The sequence below is a fragment of the Canis lupus genome, chromosome 4, assembly GCF_003254725.2.
Source record: "Canis lupus dingo isolate Sandy chromosome 4, ASM325472v2, whole genome shotgun sequence".
In the NCBI taxonomy this organism is placed as follows: Eukaryota; Metazoa; Chordata; class Mammalia; order Carnivora; family Canidae; genus Canis; species Canis lupus.
This window is the reverse complement of record NC_064246.1, coordinates 29,704,067-29,723,697: the sequence shown is the minus strand read 5'-3', so window position 1 is coordinate 29,723,697 and position 19,631 is coordinate 29,704,067. Positions and strand designations below refer to the sequence as shown.

At 42.1% G+C, this 19,631-nt stretch overlaps 1 protein-coding gene across 2 annotated transcripts; it reads right to left on the bottom strand.

Annotated features, from left to right (window-relative positions):
• Positions 1 to 494: 494 nt before the first annotated feature.
• On the bottom strand, positions 495 to 15,796 carry LOC112651832 (cytoplasmic polyadenylated homeobox-like protein 2). Of its 2 annotated transcripts, none has more exons than XM_025435142.2 (5): positions 15,700 to 15,796; positions 12,095 to 12,356; positions 11,532 to 11,600; positions 5,688 to 5,890; positions 495 to 1,995 (listed from the first exon to the last, which is right to left on the bottom strand). In XM_025435142.2, exons 2-5 carry the CDS (start codon positions 12,210 to 12,212, stop codon positions 1,456 to 1,458), a joined length of 930 nt encoding a protein of 309 aa, XP_025290927.1. In that variant the 5' UTR covers positions 12,213 to 12,356; positions 15,700 to 15,796; the 3' UTR covers positions 495 to 1,455. The 2 variants fall into 2 exon arrangements, with proteins under 2 accessions (XP_025290927.1, XP_025290928.1); XM_025435143.2 differs by having other exon boundaries at positions 12,095 to 12,196; positions 15,700 to 15,792.
• Between the last annotated feature and the right edge of the window lie 3,835 nt (positions 15,797 to 19,631).

Sequence of the window (19,631 nt, the reverse complement as noted above, 5' to 3'; positions counted from 1 at the left end):
CTTGCTATTATAACTCAGTATATATAGACTACACTTCCTTGCCCTAATGCAACTCTCTGTAAGTCAGTGAATACAAACCTAGCCTATGGTTTTGCTGCAGATGTATTTATATTCAAGATTATTTACTGAAACTTATTTTTATAATACATCATTCTATAAAAATTAGCCAACTTGATTTTCACTGAACGTTGTATACCAGAACTCAGAGTTGCTACTTCCCTACCTAATCTATATCTTATTTATAGTAACAGATGGAAGACATTTACAAAATGAAGTAGATCTATATGTCATATTACCTTGGAAATATGTAGGAGACCTGTTTTATCCTGCAATTAGCATAACAGTTTGGGTTAAAAATCTAAAATATGTAAAACACATTTTATAACATAGGAGAAAGCATAACAGATGGACATAAAATACTGAAATGCTTGAGAAATGATTCTGTATTCTAAAACTCAAAATTATGAAAACCATTTCAAAAGTTACAGGCTCACAGACACCAGGCTATTTCCCAAAAACTAGTTAACATGGCTTTTTTTTTTTTTTAAAGAATTTATTAGAGAGTACATAAGCAGGCAGAAGAGGCAGGGAGAGGGAGACTCAATCCCAGCACCCCCAGGATCATCGCCTGAAGCAAAGGCAGGCGCCAATTGAGCTTCCCCACAACATAGCATTCAGATGCTCAACTGGGTACGTGGATCTTGGGATCTTGTGACATCCTGTTGATGCACATCCACGCTCTAGGTTAATTCCTAAGCAGAGCTCTCAGCCAAGGGGACTGGTGAGGGCTGCACACCGGCTCAAGTATAGCATCATCCGGGGGCTCTTGGGAGGTGTTGCAAATTCCTGCTTTAGATGGTCTCAACCAAGGGGCTGCGTCTTAGATGACCAAGCTGATGTTGTCAGGATGGCCCCTGCAGTCAGGGCTCCAGCAAGGACATATGCTGCTGCCCGGGTTCTGCAGAGTAGAGAGCTTTGCAGTAGCAGCAGCCTTCTAGGCTACTCCAGAGGCTACTACAGGGGAGTGTCCTTTGTAACCTTGTACTTCTGCTTGCCTATCTTGTCTCTGGGGTGGGGGAAGGGGACTATAACTGGAACAAGTGCTCTGCCAAGAGCCTCTTTCTTCCAAAGCCCTAACAGCTGGTTGACAGCTGTCTTCTGTCTGTGTTTGCTGGTTTCATGCTCCAGACTCTAGTCCAGCTTTTCTCCAAGACACTATGAACTGCACAGCCAGGGACCCTGTTGCCCTACCAGGATGGATCATCAGTGCTGCATATCTTGTTCAAAGGGTATTAGCAGAGACCTGACCACTGCCAGTTTGAGAACACCCACTGTTGCGACTGAAGGGAAGGCACATGCTGCCCTATATCCCCAGAACTCAGGTGCATGGAGGAGCTGATCCTGGAACACCATTTGTCTTGATCATTCTGAAGCCCAGGCTGCTGCTGAGGATATCTAGCAACCATTCTGCTGTTGTCCTTGATACAGTGAATACAGCGCATAAGGACAATAGACCTGCTGCTGCTGCCTCTCCCCCTGCTGACTATAAACACCGTGCAGGACGAAGGCCCTCGAAGTCCAGCTCTGCCCGGTGTCAGGCTCATACTTCTCATGATACTGCACAGAAGTAGGAGGAAGACTGTTTGCTGGTTTGTAGCTATAAAATGGATAGTTGGAATACAGCCCGCTTCCCAGGTTACCTTGATACCCCAAAGCATAGCTCAGTTCCTTTTCAACGCCTGGGACCCTGGTGTCACCTGAGCCATCCTGTTGACTGGAAACCCACTGAGTCTCTGGAGACAAATGGCCTGCTCCTCCTGGAAGGGCAGCCAGGGTAGAGGAGCAGGTGTGCTCAGGGGCCCTGGTGGGGTCCTGGGGGTCCTGGAGGCTTCCATAGGGATGACCCTGGGCAGAGGACAGATGCAGTTTCCTAGTAGCAAATATTCTCTGTCTCTCTTTAAGTGGCAGGCGGGCTCTTTTGTTCTGGAACCAGTTCTAAAGAGAAAAGAGATTCATGAATTATCAAGTTGCCTCATCTGACATCATTCCACAACACATCGCCATATACATTCCGGATACATTTGTCCCACATGGGAGAGAATGCAGTTAAGCCTTGTCTCGGTGTCATCAGGGACTTTCCTCCTGACGTTAAGGGAGAGGAAAATAAAGGCCATCTCTCCTGGGGCTGCGTGTGTGATGACGAAGTCCAGAAGTCGTGTGGTGAAGCCCAACCACCTCAGTCCCCCGTGGTCCTTTTGTATTTCTAAATCTGCCCCCAACCTGTTTGCAGCCTTGTTTGCATTTAGACAGAACTCATCCCTAGTTCTTCCCTAAACACACTGAATTTGCCCCACATCATAACTTTATTTAAAGCAGGATCTAAAAAAATTAATTAATTAATTAAATAAAGCAGGATCTATGCCCAGTGTGGAGCACAGCACGGGACTTGAACTCCCAACCCTGAGATCAAGACCTGAGCTGAGACCAAGAGTCAGATGCTTAACTAACTGAGTCACCCAGGCACTGCCCCCACATCACAACTTAAATTTTAGGGGCAGCCCCGGTGGCGCAGCGGTTTAGCGCTGCCTGCAGCCCAGGGCATGATCCTGGAGTCCCGGGATCGAGTCCCACATCAGGCTCTCTGCATGGAGCCTGCTTCTCCCTTTGCCTGTGTCTCTGCGTCTCTCTCTCTCTCTCTGCATTTCTATGAATAAATAAATAAAATCTTAAAAAAAAATTAAAAGTTTAAAAAAAACAACTTAAATTTTACTCAAGCTGCCTCACTAGATAGAATGAACTCCTGACTCAATGTATTCTAAGTTACTCTGCAATTTATGGTTTTCAAAGACTACACATAAGGAAGAGCTTGATTCATGACTTGATTTCATATTTTATGTGACCCTAAGTATTCCACTTAGCAGCTCTAATCTCCCATTTTTCCTCCCTAAAATGAGGACAGTTGTATGTGCCAACCACAATACCTAGGACTTTGGGGGAATGTTGAAATGATACCGTGCTTTCTAAGACAATCCATTCTAATAAGCCATAGTTGCTGTAGGTCAGTCAGTCATGCAGCATGGGTAACAGTATCTGAGGGGGCCTCTTGTCATTTTCTCACTCCTGGAATCCCCTCGATCTCCAATCTCCAAGTTCAGGGATGCTTTAGGGCATTGGTAGCAATGAACCTGGAAGGATCTCTGATCTACTTGTGATGATTGCTTAAGATAAAACTCATGCACAATGCTGAAAACCCAATACTCATTCTTAGACTATAAAACATAGATAATTTTACAGAAAGCAGAGATGCAAGAGTCAATTTGTCAGAAGTTACAGGGCCGAATAGAAGATCATCTCATGAGGACTCATCCAAAAAAACAAGTGCACCCACTTTCTCTAGTGTAACAGCTTCCTAGAATCCTCCCCTAAGCTGTTTTTGCTTTCTTATCACATCATAGGCATTTTCTCTAAACACATGCATCCTTGAGTTAACCCTATAGTTTGAATAATCATGTGTATCCTTCCTATTATGAATCATCTTATGAATCTATCCCTCTGACAAGTATGGATAATGAAAACTTTTAAGATTAAAAAGCAGTTTGAACTTGAGAAACCCAATAGTCATGAATCTAGAAATGTAAAAAACAGAAACAAAAACAAAAACAAAACACACCAGTATAAAAATGTTTAAGGGATCCCTGGGTGGCGCAGTGGTTTAGCGCCTGCCTTTGGCCCAGGGCGCGATCCTGGAGACCCGGGATCGAATCCTACATCAGGATCCTGGTGCATGGAGCCTGCTTCTCCCTCTGTCTGTGTCTCTGCCTCTCTCTCTCTCTCTCTCTGTGTGTGTGTGTGTGTGACTATCATAAATAAATTTAAAAAAAAATGTTTAAGTATCTAACCACTCAATTCCTTCCTGCTTATTACCTTATTCAGATTTTCTACGTATTTGTATGGAATCATTGATCTTTCCTTGCAATGTTTCCAGCTCATGAAGCTTTTACAATTGAACATTACTGGGGATCCCTGGGTGGCTTGGCGGTTAGCGCCTGCCTTTGGCCCAGGGCGCAATCCTGGAGTCCCAGGATTGAGTCCCACGTCGGGCTCCCGGCATGGAGCCTGCTTCTCCCTCCTCCTGTGTCTCTGCCTCTCTCTCTCTCTCTCTCTGTCTCTATGTCTATCATGAATAAATAAATAAATCTTTAAAAATAAATAAATAAATAAATAAATAAACAATTGAACATTACTTCTATAGTATTTGCCTATACTTTTACCTTCCAAAGCTACCTGTGTCTTCCTGTTGTCAAGGAACTAATAAACCCAGTGGTTTAGGGACAACAGAAGAAAAATACAATTCAAATTATGTGTATTAAAAAAAAAACCACTTCAATAATTTCATACAGCTGATGATTCACCAATCATTTCCAAAATCATATTGGAGATTTACCAAGATATTCCCCATGAACCAAGATATTGGTTCATGATGGGGCACCTAGCTGGCTCAATCAGAGGAGCATGTGATTCTTAACATCCAAGTCGTGAGTTCCAGCCCGTTGGGTGTAGAGGTTACTTACATAAATAAAACCTTAAAAAAGATATTGGCTCGTGCAACAAATAGTTATGAAGTACCCACTGAAGCTGTGAGGTATTATGCCAAGTGGGGTGACACTATCAAGACAAGTCCTTTCTCTTGCACTTCAGACCTGTATATCCAACTGTTGGTTTCTTTATGCCTCCTGGAGGTCTAATTGCCTTACCAAAATGTCGTATGTCCATATTGAAACTCCCTAGTGCCTCTGGCATAAAACCTCCATTCCTGGGCAGCCCGGGTGGCTCAGTGGTTTAGCACCGCCTTCAGCCCAAGGTCTGATCCTGGAGACCCAGGATCAAGTCCCATGTTGGGCTCCCTGCATGGAGCCTGCTTCTCCCTCTGCCTGTGTCTCTGCCCCTCTGTGTGTGTGTGTCATAAATAAATAAAATATTTTTTAAAAATCTCCATTCCTAGGCCTTCCCTTTAAAAAAAAAAAAAAGATTTTATTTATTTATTCATGAGAGACAGAGAGAGAGAGAGAGACAGAGACACAGGCAGAGGGAGAAGCAGGCTCCATGCAGGGAGCCCATGTGGGACTCGATCCCGGGACTCGATCCCGGGACTCGATCCCGGGACTCCAGGATCACACCCTGAGCCGAAGGCAGATGCTAAACCGCTGAGCCACCCAGGGATCTCAGGCCTTCCCTATCTTAAAGGCAACTCCAATCTTCTATTTGCTTAAGCCAACATTTTAGAGCCCTCATTATTATATATGCAATCATACAGAATGCAGAGAATCTCTCAGCAAACCATCAGCTCTACCTTCAAAATAACAGAAGTCTTCCTCGCTGTCTATACTTCCACAACTAGTGCCCTGGTCCAAACCATCATTGTCTCAACTCTAGATAACTGCAATACCTTCTTAACAGGTCTCTGCTTCCAGACTTGCCTCACAATCTGGAAAGAAACAGAACACAGGAAACAGGAACTTTTTCCAGGAAACAGAACACATTCATACCCACATTGAGATGAACAAGAGAAGTGGCCCAGATGTCACTGTATTCCATATGATGAAAAGCTATTGAACTTTTTAATTCTTTTACATTCTCCATGATGTCTACAAAAGATGCAAATGCAAAACTTTGAATATTTTACTTACATCAATCGCATATATTTGACAACAGAGTTGCCCAGCCAGTTCTTTTCGAATGGTAAAATCAGGGTAAGGATTCTCTTCAAATGTGTGATTAAGTAGGTACAACTCATCCTTGGTAAATTTACGTCTGGGTTTTCCATTTACTCTTCTCGCTTGTGTTTCTTTTACTTTGTTATGATCATCTTCAATTGAAGATCCTGGAGAATCTGTAAATGGAAAGACAAAAGCACTGGGGAATACTGATAGTATCTAGAGGGGGAAAAATGGTTCAATGGCTAACCATTCATAAGACTTTTTTTTTTTTTTTAAGAAAGTAAACCCTACCTCATACCTGTCTATAATAAGAATGCTAATGGGTTAGAGGTCTATCTTTAAAATTATGAAAAAATGAGATTATGAACCAGGATATGGAAGGATTTCTTTAGCCTAAGACTCATACACCACATGGAAAAAGAGAGATGAGAAAATGCTCAGCCTCATTGGTAATTGAAGAAATACAAAATAAACCAGCTCACACCCATTTGATAACCAACAATGTAATTATATAGGGTTGGGGGGTGAGGAAGGACAATAAAGTTTCAAGAAAGTAGGAAATCTGCATCCATGTTGGTACACTGTCAAAAAGTGTTCTAAGAGACAAGGACACTATATATTGATAAAGGGTCAATTCATCAAGGAGATAAAATATTTTTAAAAATTGTTTTGAGAGAGAGAGAGAGAAAATGAGCAGGGAGAGGGGTAGAGGGAGAAGCAGACTCCCTGCTCAGCAGAGCCTGATGTGGGGGCTCAGTCACAGGATCTTAGGATAATGACCTGAGACAAAGGCAGATGCTCAACCAACTGAGCTGTCCCCATACACCTGAGATAAAACAATTTTTAATATTTATGAACCAGGGATCCCTGGGTGGCGCAGCGGTTTGGCGCCTGCCTTTGGCCCAGGGCGTGATCCTGGAGACCCGGGATCGAGTCCCACGTCGGGCTCCCGGTGCATGGAGCCTGCTTCTCCCTCTGCCTATGTCTCTGCTTCTCTGTGTGTGTGTGTGTGTGTGTGACTATCATAAATAAATAAAAATTTTGAAAAAAAAATATATTTATGAACCAAACCTCAGAGTTTCCACATTGAGAACATTGACAAAAATTAAAAGAAATGGGAAACAATAATAGACTTCTATGTCCCAGTTTCAATAATGGATAAAACACCAAACAAAAGATCAATAAGGAAATAGGGGACTTGAACAACACTATAGACCAGCAGAACATAACAGACAGTTATAGAACACTCTACCTAACAGCAGAATGTACATTCTCCTCAAGTACACGTGAATATTCTCTAGACCACATGTTTTAGACCACTAAATAAGTCTTAAATTCAAGAATATTGAAATCATACTCCTCTCCACCCCCAATCATAATGGAATGAAATCAATAGCAGAAGATAAATTGGAAAATCCACACATCTCTGAAAATTAATCAACACCCTCCTGGAGGGTATTATGCTGAGTGAAGTAAGTCAGTCGGAGAAGGACAAACATTATATGTTCTCATTCATTTGGGGAATATAAATAATAGTGAAAGGGAATATAAGGGAAGGGAGAAGAAATGTGTGGGAAATATCAGAAAGGGAGACAGAACGTAAAGACTGCTAATTCTGGGAAACGAACTAGGGGTGGTAGAAGGGGAGGAGGGCGGGGGGTGGGAGTGAATGGGTGATGGGCACTGGGGGTTATTCTGTATGTTGGTAAATTGAACACCAATAAAAAATAAATTAAAAAAATAAATATAAATAAAATAAAATAAAATAAAATTTGATCCTGCAAAAAAACAAAAACAAAAACAAAAACAAAAACAAACACCCTCAAACCACCAACGGGTTAAAGCCATAGTGAAATCAGAAAATACCTTGAGACAAATGAAAAAAAGAACACCAGAATTTATGGGATGCAATGATAGCATTGCCAAGAGAGAAGTGATAGCTCCAAACAAGCACATTTAAAAAGATCAGAAATCAACAACCTAACTTTATATAACTCAAGGGACTAGAAAAACAAACCATCCAAACTCAGAAGACAAAGGATCTAATGCAGAGAAGAGTGCAGATAAGCAAAGAATAGATTTTTTTTAAATTGAAAAGCAAAACTATTAGCTGATTTTTTGAAAGGATCAACAAAATGGATACATCTTCGCCTAGAGTAACAAAGGAAAAAAATAAAATCGGAAATGTGACCATTACAATTAATGTCAAACATAAAAATGATTATAAGAGAATACTATGAACAAATGTACACTGACAAATTGGATAACCTAGAAGACATGGATAGATTTCTGGAAACACACAACATACCAAGATTGGGAAACATTGCTGAAAGGAATTAAAGAAGATACAACAAATAGATTATGTTTGTGGATTGGAAAACATCTTACCAGTGTAGGAGGTCTATACTACCCAAAGTGATTTACAGATTCAGTGCAACCCCTATCAAAATCCCAATGGCATTTTTTTTTTGTGGAAATAGAAAAATACATCCTAAAATTCTTTTGGAATCTCAGGAGACCCTGAATAGCCAGAATGGCTTTGAAAAAGAACACTTTGGAGATCTCACACCTTCTAATTTAAAAACTTAACAAAGCTATGGTAATTAAAGCAGTGTGGTGATGACATAAAGACAGACAAGTAGACCAATGGAATAGAGTCCAGAAATAAACCCTCACATTTACAGTCAATTGATTTTTGACAAGGGTGGCCAGACCGTTCAAGGGGAAGAGATGGTCTTATCAACAAATGGTGTTGGCAAATTGGCCATCCACGAAGTTGGACCCTTACCTTACATTATATACAAAAAATTTAAAAATAGATCAAAGATCTCAATGTGAAGAACTAAAAAAATAAAAACTGCTAAAAGACAATGGGGCAAAAATCTCATGACATTGGATTTAGAAATCATTTCTTAGGAATCAAAAGCACATAAGATGTGAGGGAAAAAAAAAAATCAGACTGCATCAAAAATTTTAATTATGGGGAATGCCTGGGTGGCTCAGCAGTTTAGCGCCTGCCTTTGGCCCAGGGTGTGATCCTGGAGTCCCAGGATTGAGTCCCACATCGGGCTCCCTGCATGGAGCCTGCTTCTCCCTCTGCCTGTGTCTCTGCCTCTCTCTGTGTGTCTCTCATGAATAAATAAATAAAATCTTTTTAAAATGTTTAAATGTGTCAAAAGATACAATTGACAGATTGAAGAGGCGATCTATGGGAGAAAATACCTGCATATAATATTTAATAAAGGGTTAATATCCAGAATATATTTTTAAAAACTGCTACTCAAGATTAAAACAAATGTGATTGAAATGGTCAAAAAACTTGAGTATTTCTCCAAAGATATACAAATAGCTACAAGCACATGAAAAGATGTTCAATTTTACTAATCTTTAGGGAAACACAAATCAAATCCTTAAAAGAAACTTTCATCATAGTTTGTCTCTGCCCAACATGTGTCCTTTATTTTTTTTAAGTTTATTTAAGAGAGTGCAGGGGGAGGGGCAAAGGAAGAGGGAATCAAGCAGATTCCCAGGTGACCACAGAGCCCAAGGTGGGGCTGGTTCCCAGGACCCTGAACTCACGACCTGAGCCAAAAATCAAGAGTTAAGAGGCTTAACCGGTTGACTGAGCCACCTACCCGCCCCAACGTATGTCCTTTACACTGTTGAGCATTTTCTCTACTTTCTACCAGCCCCAGGTTTCTGCTTCTGAATTCCTGAACTAACCAGAAAGTTCTTTTCCTTCTTTCTCACTTTCATTGTTTCTCCTTTCCCAGGCGAAAATATAGTACACAAATTAGGAGCAGGGCTAATTCTCAGTAGAGAAGCCATTGGCATTTGGAGTCAATTCGTTGTGAAAAACCATCCCACATATTGCCACATAGAAGCCCTGGCTCCCTCTAGTCATAGAGACAACCTAAAACCACCCTCACACATTTCCAAATATTGGCTCTAGGGACTCAACCCTTTCCTAACTGCTGCTGAATTAGTTACCGAACTCCTTTTGAGTCTCCCCTTCTCCACGTATGTTAATGCATGAAGGCATTAACAACAACAACAAATTAGATGAATAACCCATGTAAAGCATTTTGAATAAATCCCAGTTCATGCTAAGAACATAATAACTGTTGGCTCTTTAGCCTTTTCTCCCAGAAACTCAGACTGTCAGGGAACCATGATCATTTTGTGTTCCAGACCACCTATAACCCAGAGCCAAAGATGATGGCTAACTGAATCCAGCAGAGGGAGGAAAGCTGGCAGCAAGAGAGCAGTCTGGAAGCTGATTCCTAGCCCTGGATCTCTATCCATAAACACAGTAATGTGGAAGATCCAAGCCTCCCTAACTGGTTCTGGAGTAAAACCCAAACAGTCTACAAAGACTACAGATTGCTTAAAGAGAAACATTACCCTAGAATTTCCAAATCTGACCTTTTTCATTAAGAGCCCCTCCTTACTTTGCAAGCCAAGAGAGAGATTCAGAAGTCAAGTCAGTCTGCAGTGAGGGGATTGCCTAAGGAGAACAGCTCACAACCTGTAATATTCAGGTACTTCTACTTGTGGGAGCATAAGGACTAGATTAGCTGCTATCAAAAAATAAATAAATAAAAATTAAAAAGCCAGTGGATGAGGCAGGTCTTGAAAACACAAATAATGGTCATTTTCTTCTGGGTTTCCCATAAATGTTTCCTCAGAGAGTATTAGGAAAGGAGGGCAGTACGTGGAGAGATCCCTACACAAACTGGAAGCTAATTAACTCTGCAAAAATGCTAATCTCATTTGTGCTAAACCCAATCCTATATCAACAGAAAAGGCCGGAAGGGAATTAAGGAAAGAAGCCCCCATTCTTTGTAAAATGCATCTCCCTGGGCCAAACCTTTCCTGTTTTCTTGTGACCGTGAGCATGTCATTCCCCCCCACCCCCCCCACACACAGTGCTCTCAAAAGTTATTTGCTCCCAGTGTCATAATTCTTATTTAGGGTGCTAGGGAAGTTATTTACCTCTTTTACTTTGGGAAGTAACACAAATTGGAAGATAGTTAAATGCATTGCCCAAGGGCCTGAGCAGAAAGAGGCAGAAGGTGAAGGTCAAATCTAGCCTTCAGGCCAGACAGAGTGCTGAGCTCTGCAAATCCCAGGGCCTCAGATGAGGAAGGGGGAGGATGGATTCCCACATTAACCCCATCTAAGTTGGCTAGAGTCCAAGAGTCTTACAATTTAGTTGTTACTGGTGTTTTTTTAAGTATGTTTTCAATACAATACAGGAAAACACAGATAATCAGCCATAATCCCAACCACTCTTAGGAGTTATTAAAAATCGAATAAAAATTTCGCACGCTTCACATCAACTCTCCCGGAAATCCGGACATTCTGAATTATGTCTTAAGGTGCAAAGGACAATTTCCTTCATGGGAAATAGAAGTATTTGAGCTCTAGAAGTTTTATTTAAATCCTTGATCCTTGGGGCACCTGGGTGGCTCAGTCAGTTAAGCATCTGCCTTTGGCTCAGGTCATGATTACTGGGCCCTGGGATTGAGCCCCACATTGGGCTCCCTGCTTGGCGGGGAGCATGCTTATCCCTCTCCCTCCACCCCTCCCCCTACTCATGCTCTCCATCAAATAAGTAGATAAAACCTTTAAATAAATCTTTGATCCTTAGCTGGGAGTAAGAGACTGATCCAAAGTAAAACGAAGCACTATTTTTAAAATCTTTACCTTCTCCCACAAACTTCCCACTTTCCCACCCATTGCCCTTGAGCAGCACCCAAGATCTCCAGCTTGAGAGCTTTTTTGGAGATTCTAGCAAGGGAGCACACCTACCCGTATACCCATCACGGGAGGAGGGTCCTCCTCTATCGGGAAGGTTGACCTCTTCGACCGAATTCACAGCTGAAAGAGAGAGGCACACGGAGTGGTAAGGGAGGAAGGGGACATGCACCTAGCCAGCCAGATCAGCTGAAATCAACCCTGTTGATCAACGGGGTGACAGATGTCATAGCCAGATCACCCTCACATCCAAGATCTCCAGCTTGAGCTACTACTGCTTGTGAGGTTCCACGTTCTACAGGGTATGGGAACATACAACACAGAAACAAGAGCGCTGTGTTCACCGAAAAATGGTACTCAGGTCTTTGCTTAGGGATATCAGCTGGATATATATGGCCAAGACTGGAGGGAGGGGAGATCTGAAGTTATACCCTGCCCTTCCCCCCCACACCGTCCCTACCCCCTGCCGCTCACTAAATCTATATAAAGAGTTCCCAGCAGCTCTGAAGAGCAAGTGTGCACATTTATTAATAAAAACTCAGTAAAAATAGCAAGCAAGCAGACATTCTTTTGCATCATCACAGACCCCTATGGACAGGCCTTTGGAATCCACCTACCTGTGCTCAAACTCCGGGATGGAGGCTGAGGGCCCACTGGGCAGGGTTGAAGGTTACTGTCCTCCCAGGCCACACTCTGCATCTTTGGCTGCTCTCCGGACCCTGAGATAAAGGCCATTTCCACAGGAGTTTCAGGAGGACTTCACATCCTAAAGGCACAGCACCTGGGCCACCATTGCTTTGGGATGAGTCCGGCACAGAGACAGAGATGGTGATGGGACCAGTGGACTCCCGGGTCTACCAGTCTGTGGTTGAGGGGCCTCTGACAGATGAGTCACAAATCACTTATTAGCCTACCACACAGAAGCCACAAGGCGTGGCTGGAACAGACTACAGAGCCTTCTTGCCCTAATTAAGGGTTCATCTAGACAAAAAAAAAAAAAAAAAAAAAAATCAAAGCCAAAATCCCCATATTTTCTGAATCTACTCTCAAAGAACAGGAATGTCAAGTCTCTTCTATATCCCAGGCTTGAAAAGTTCCAAATTATTTCTGAACTTCACAGAATATCAGATCATTTATGAAGTCGGAAAAAACTAAAATCCCAGCACTGCTTCAATTCTTTCAGGATAGCACTTTTGGTTTGGGAATTTTTTTTTTTAATTTTTTATCCTGTTAACTTTTCACCATACATGAAAAGAGAGAAGTGATCCATCACTCAACTGTGCTATCCAGCAACATGGTCCCTCTTATTTCATGAGGTCGCCCATTCTGCTCATCCCAACACCCCCTCCTTATTTTGAAGTGAATCCTACACATATTATTTCACCCCAAAACACTTCCATTTATGCTAAAACATAAGAAATCTTCTTCTAAAACCAGTTCCTTATTGTCTGACGTTTATTAAGGTTGGGTCTACTTTTTCTAAATCCGCATCCCCATACAGTTTTACTGAGATATAATTGACAAGAAATTCCTTTTATGTAACCAAAGTTTCATTTTGAAGTACCCGAGCCTCTCAGAAAGTCCTACTGCCCAAATCCAGTGTATAGCAACCACCGTCCCATCAGTGACATGAGCTGTTCCCAGCTTCTAGGCCTGCACTTTTAAAAGATGAAAGCTCAAAGCCCTACAAAACACCAGAACATCAGGTAGGCTGCCTCCCACCAGAGAAACTCACCACTGGGAGCCTCTTTGAACCTTGAGCCCAGGATCTTTCCAAGTAATGAAGTGACAAGCGCTGGAGCAGCAGTTATATAGTCCTGAGGTGCCCACCCTAGACGTGCCTTACATTCAGCCCTGGTTGGCTCCACCCTTGACACGCCTCTTGATGACTTCACCAAATTCACCTTTTCGAAACCTAGTTTCCATTCATTAAGCACCAACTGAAACTAGTTTTATTTAATCCCCATAACACCCTGACAAGGTAGGTAGTATTTTATCCCCACTTAGTCTTGAGGACACTGGAGGCAAAGAGGTTTAGGGCACAGAGCTAGTCTCTGACAGGGGCAGTCTGACCTCTGACCTCACGTTTGTCACTATCACCCTATTACGCGTGACAGACCGCTGGCTGCGGGAGGACAGACGCTTCAGATGGTTCACAGATGATCCACATTGCTTGAGAGATCCCTGACTGAGGCCTACTGGGTGAGGTTGGAGGCAGGAGAGACCAGAGACATACTAAATCAGGATTATGGATGTTGGATCATTTGCTACTTCTTCTACATCCTTAAGACAGTCCTTTGAGATCTTGGAAACCTCCATTGGTGTCCTCACAGATGAGGACACCGCAGGCCATTGGCGTCTTCTACACAACTGTAGGACTTTCCCTAAACATGTGGAGCAAAGTTTTTTTAGGCTCCAGGTGTGGTAACACAACGAGTGCTTGACAACCGTTTCAGATGATTTTGTCAGAACTCAGAGGGATCCACACGTTTCCCCCTGCTACAAATGTATGTGGCAGGCCCAAAGAACAGATTTTTCATACATTATCTAATTTAAATTGTAGCAGCCCAAGGTGGATATATATATTATTTATACCCAATGTGCATGAGGACATTGAAGCACCAAGGGGTCAGACTCTAAAAGTAGGAAAATGTCTAGAGAACCATAAAGTAGATGAAAGTAAGGGTTTTATTTCATTTTTTAAAGATTTTATTTATTTATTCATGAGAGACACAGAGAAAGGCAGAGACACACAGGCAGAGGGAGAAGTAGGCTCCCTGCAGGGAGCCCGATGGTGGGCGGGGATCAATCCCAGGACTCCTGGGTCATGACCTGAGCCAAATCAGATGCTCAACCACTGAGACACCACGTGTCCCAAAAGTAGGGTTTTTAATTAGGCAAATTAGCGCCTGGCTGGCTCAGTCGGTAAAGCACACGATTCGATCCCAGGATCATGAGCTGAAGCCCCACGTTGGCCAGTTGAGCATAGAGCTTAGCTTAAGAAAAAAAATTACTCCGTATTCATTGGGCCAGTTGATGGCTGAGGTGGAAGGGGAGCCCAATGTTTCTGGCTTGATCCCAGCATAGATCCTGCCTCACCAACCAAAGTGAAGAAAAAGCATGAGGACCAACCCAGGCTTGCCGGGCAGATGAAATCACAGGAGAGCCCGTCAGTGAGCTCTGGCTGTAGGTGAGTCCTCTGCTGGCTGCTGGGGGCAGAGGCATTGATGGCCCCCCAGGGTATTGTTGGGGACAGTAAGCAGGCACTGGGAGGTAGTTGAGGGGAATATTTAGGGAGCAGAAAGGGTTGGAGGAGTCTGGAGCCTAGGAGAGCAGAGCAAACCCAAAAAAGGTTGTAGCTAAACTGACTTCTCTGGCCCATTCAGAGTTCAGATCAAAACTTTATGTTTTAGATTTTCTCAGTACCTTGCATTCACGGGGGCCCCCTCTCTAAAGCCGCTTCCCAAAAGCACTTTTACCAGACACCTTCACTTCCTTACGTTACTTGCTTTACATTTTTTCTCACCTGCAGTCCATCTCACCTCTGTTTCTACTCCATTTTTGGACGTCACCCTCAAAGATCAACAAGTCAGTCCTGAAATTGCCCAATCTTAAGTTAGTCTTCCTCCCTAAGTCATCAAACATTGTTGGCCAATCTTTAATTCTTTTTCTTGAAAACTCTTTTACTTCAGATGCTTTATAATAAACTTGGTTTCGAGGTATATCCACTGCGTTCTTTGAACTTTTTAAAAATACCCCATAACCATAAGAGCCCCATGCGTACCAGGTCCTGGGGTATTGAGGCCCGTGATAGGGCTGCGAACTGCACAAACACGGTCTCTGGGCTCAGAAAACCAGCATTCGGGTGAATTTTTAGTATTTAACTCCCAATTATCACCTGCAAAGAAATGTCAGAACTTACTAGAATACCTAAGTCAGACTTTCATGACCTGGCCACGCTTCTTTCAGCTTGGCCTTTGAGACTCCGTGGCCTCCTGCAAACTCTTAGCTCCAGCCAGGCCAGGCCATTTGCAGCTACCATGAACTGTCTACCTTCCTGGCCTATATATCTGCCTCCAGAGCTACGAAAATAACTCTCTCCCTCTGCTCTTCCCCTACATGTGCACTCGCTCTTCCTTTCTCTCTCAAATAAATAAATCTTAAAAAAAAAAAAAAGTTAAACTTAAATGCCCCAAAATATGTTAGTTCTCAGTTTACTTACTTCAAAGATGCAACATTTTCCTTCCACACAGGTATTTGAAAGAGCATTCCATTCATTTATTTACTCCATACTGATTTCTGAGCCCTGACCCTGTGCCACAGTCGTTCTAAGGAGATTAGCAACAATGTGTTCATTATATCTAAGTCTGGGTCATTTTTTCTTTTTTTTTCCTTTTAACAAAGACGTTACATTTGCCTCTAGGTGGTACTCCTTTCTTTTCCTTTCTCTATGTATGTGCTTAATGGGAAATTATTAGGTATTTTCACTCAAAAGGGACATTATTAGGTATTTTCACTTCCTTCCCTCCCCTACCCCATACTGAAATATTGGTTGCTCCCAAGAAGTTGATCTCTGTCAAATTGTACGCAATGTGCAGCAGTATTCCACAAGAAAGTACAATTATTTACGCAGGCATGAGGATGCTTGTGAGGGTTAACCACAAGGCCACAAGCCCAGTGGAGGTAAACTGAGGACAGGCCTAAGAGCCTTATAGGAGTCCCCCAAACCAGCCCTGGAAATCAACACCTGGATTTCTGGGATAAAAATAAAGGTGTGCTTTTTCACAGCTGTATGCAACCGTAGCTAATATAATAGACAACCTGAGAAAATGGCTACAAACGCCTTTAAAAATTCTGAAGTTCAACAAACAGGAAATGACATGTTCAGAGTCACAAAATATGAGTATAAGCAGAAAAGTTACTCCATAACTAAAAGTAAACACTGACAAAGCTATTTCATGTCCCTATTGAAGTATTAAAGCTATTTTCCATGGGACGCCTGGGTGGCTCAGTGGTTGAGTGGCTGCCTTTGGCTCAGGATGTGATCCCAGTCCCACATTGGAATCCCGGTGAGGAGCCTGCTTTTCTCTCTGTCTATGTCTCTGCCTCTCTCTGTGTCTCTCATGAATAAATAAATAAAATCTTTAAAATAAATAAATAAAGCTACACTCCATGACTTTGGCAAACTGATGATTCAGAAATTGTCTTTAAGCATATTGGGTCTTGCTGATTTTATATAAATTGCCCATTCAATGAATTGCATTTTCTTTTTTTTTTTTTAAGATTTTATTTATTCATTCATGAGAGACAGAGAGAGAGAGAGGCAGAGACACAGGCAGAGGGAGAAGCAGGCTCCATCCAGGGAGCCTGATGCGGGACTCAGTCCCAGGTCTCCAGGACCAGGCCCTGGGCCGAAGGCAGGTGCTAAACTGCTGAGCCAGCCAGGCTGCCCTGAATTGCATTTTCTTAAACTGAATTTTAGCCATTTGCGTGCCTCTTCCTCCCATATCACAATACTTCGTTCATTGAAGTGTAACAACAGTAAGAACAACCAAAAAACATTTACTGAATTTTTACTTTTTGCCACCTCTAACCACTGCCCAAGCACATATAAAAAAAATTAGAAAAAAAAAATTAGAGTCCCACAGGCCAACATCCGGCACAAAATCTAATCATCAACATCAATCATCAGCATCATTTGAAGATCTGTAGGTGTGACAAACACACCCTCCTTCCTGCCAGAGCTTCAACACACCCTACTTCATTATCTCCGCCCCCTTCATTCATTTGTTAATTTGATGGCCCAGGGACATGAGTGTTTGCAACCCCTGAATGTAGGATGTCAAACTTTGAGGTCAAGATGGTCATTTTGTATTAAATTGTATTAAAAGATTAAGTTATGTTGCCTCAATGAAATCTTTATCTATTTGCCTGTCATCCGAGAACTACACTGTCCCCGCCTGGACTGCAATTGTCTTGTTCACAGTCTTATCTAGCACTGTGCTTGACGCCAAACAGGTCCTCAGGAATATTTACTGACTATTTGAATGAATGATGTAACCTCTCCTCCATCCCCATGATACTACTTTATCTATCTTTTGACTTCCCTGCCTCCCCTGCTTCCAAGTCAATGTGCTTCCATCCAATACACACCATTTTCACTCCACTGACTCTTAAAAAAGAAATCTTCGCTGACCCACCTTGCCTAAAGGATCAAAACTCCTCAGTTTGACACCGAATGCCATTCATGATCAGGACCCTGCCTTCCTTTCCAGTCTTCCTTCCTTCCCTCAATTTCACATTGTTCCTTCTTCAACAACAAATTGCTTCTAATTCTCAGGACACTCCATGCTCTATCCAGATTCCTTTCCCAATCTGATCCTAGAGAGTATGGGGGGTTTTTCCTTATCAGCCAGTGGCCACGTGGCTCACCAGCACCCCCCTAGGGGTGCTGTTATCTCTGTACCTCATGATACTGCAGTATTTGCGTATCTGTGTAGGGAGGAGAGGTTAAAAAAAAAAAAAAAAAATTCCCCAAATAGATAACCAGTCATCCTAATTTACTGAATAGTTCATTTTTTCCTCCTTAATTTGAAATGTTACCTTTCACATAATGTAAATGGTTTGGTACATGTCAAATCTATCTCTGAAGTATCATTTTCCATTGATTTATTTGATTTGGGTTTCAAATACCAGATGTTTTAGATTATTATAGTTCCTTATAGTGTGTCTCAATACCTGGTAGGCCAATCTTACAGGGAAAAAAATAGTATCTTATTTGGATTTTATTTTGCACATCCCAGTTGCCACTAAGGTCGAGGATCTTTTCATGTTTCTTGGCCATTCAAGTTTTCTCTTTTAAGAATGTCTGATTCAGAGACGACTGGGTGGATCAGCTGTTGAGCAACTGCCTTTGGCTCAGGGCATGATCCCAGGGAGCTGGGATCCAGTCCCAAACTGGGCTCCCTGCAGGGAGCCTGTTTCTCCCTCTGCCTGTGTCTCTGCCTCTCTATGTCCCTCATGAATAAATAAATAAAATCTTAAAAAAAAAAAAAAAAAAGAATGATTCAATGCCTTTTACTCTTTTGTTGATGATATATATTGAAGCATTCCTTCTTAAAAGTCTTTGAATCTTATGCTACTGTTCATGAGAATGAAGTTCTTGATTTAGATACAGTTAAAATTTGTATCTTAGCCTTTATGGCTTTTAATTGTAATATTTTGCTAAGAAGTTTCTTTTCTCTCTCCAAAAGTTGTAAAACTCTTTTCCCATATTTTCTTCATTGTCTTCATATGTAGGTACTAATCTATCCAAAGGAAAGAGAGAAAGTGTAAAGGGTGAGATATTTCTTTGCCAACCCAGACAGGATGGCAACATAGAGCAAGTGGAGGATCAAAGTTTTAGCAACCTCTGTCACCTGTAAAGAGGGTGAGTTAGATAGAAAAGAGGAAACCCTTTTGGTTTCGTTTGTTTTTAAGTGTACATTTGCTAAGGGTTTCTTTATTTTATTTAAATTCAATTAATTAATATGTAATGTATTATTGGTTTCAGAGGTAGAGGTCAGTGATTCATCAGTCTTCTGTAACACCCAGTGCCCATTACCCAGTGCCCGTCACCCAGTTACCCCATGCTGCCATTCCCCTCCCCTCCAGCGACCCTCAGTTTGTTCCCTATGACTAAGAGTCTCTTTCTCTTATGGTTTGTTTCCCTCTCTGATTTCATCTTGTTTTATTTTTTCCTCTCTTCCCCTATGATCCTGTTTTGTTTCTTAAATTCCACACGAGTGAGTGTCTTTCTCTGATTGGCTTATTTCACTTAGCATAATATCCACTAGTTCCATCCCCGTTGTTGCATGTGGAAAGATTTCTTTTTCTTTCTTTCTCTCTTTTTGATGGCTGAGTAATGGTCCTTTGTGTATATATACACACCACATTTTCTTTATCCATTCATTTGTGGATGGACATCTAGGATCTTTCCATACTTGGGCTATTGTGGACATTGCTGCTATCAACACTGGGGTGCAGTTGCCCCTTCAGATCACTACATTTATATCTTTAGGGAAGAGGAAACCTTGGAGAATTTCCCGCTGACATCTCCACTTGACTGTGGGCTCTTTATGGATTGACATGAACTACTCATATCTGAGTAAAGAT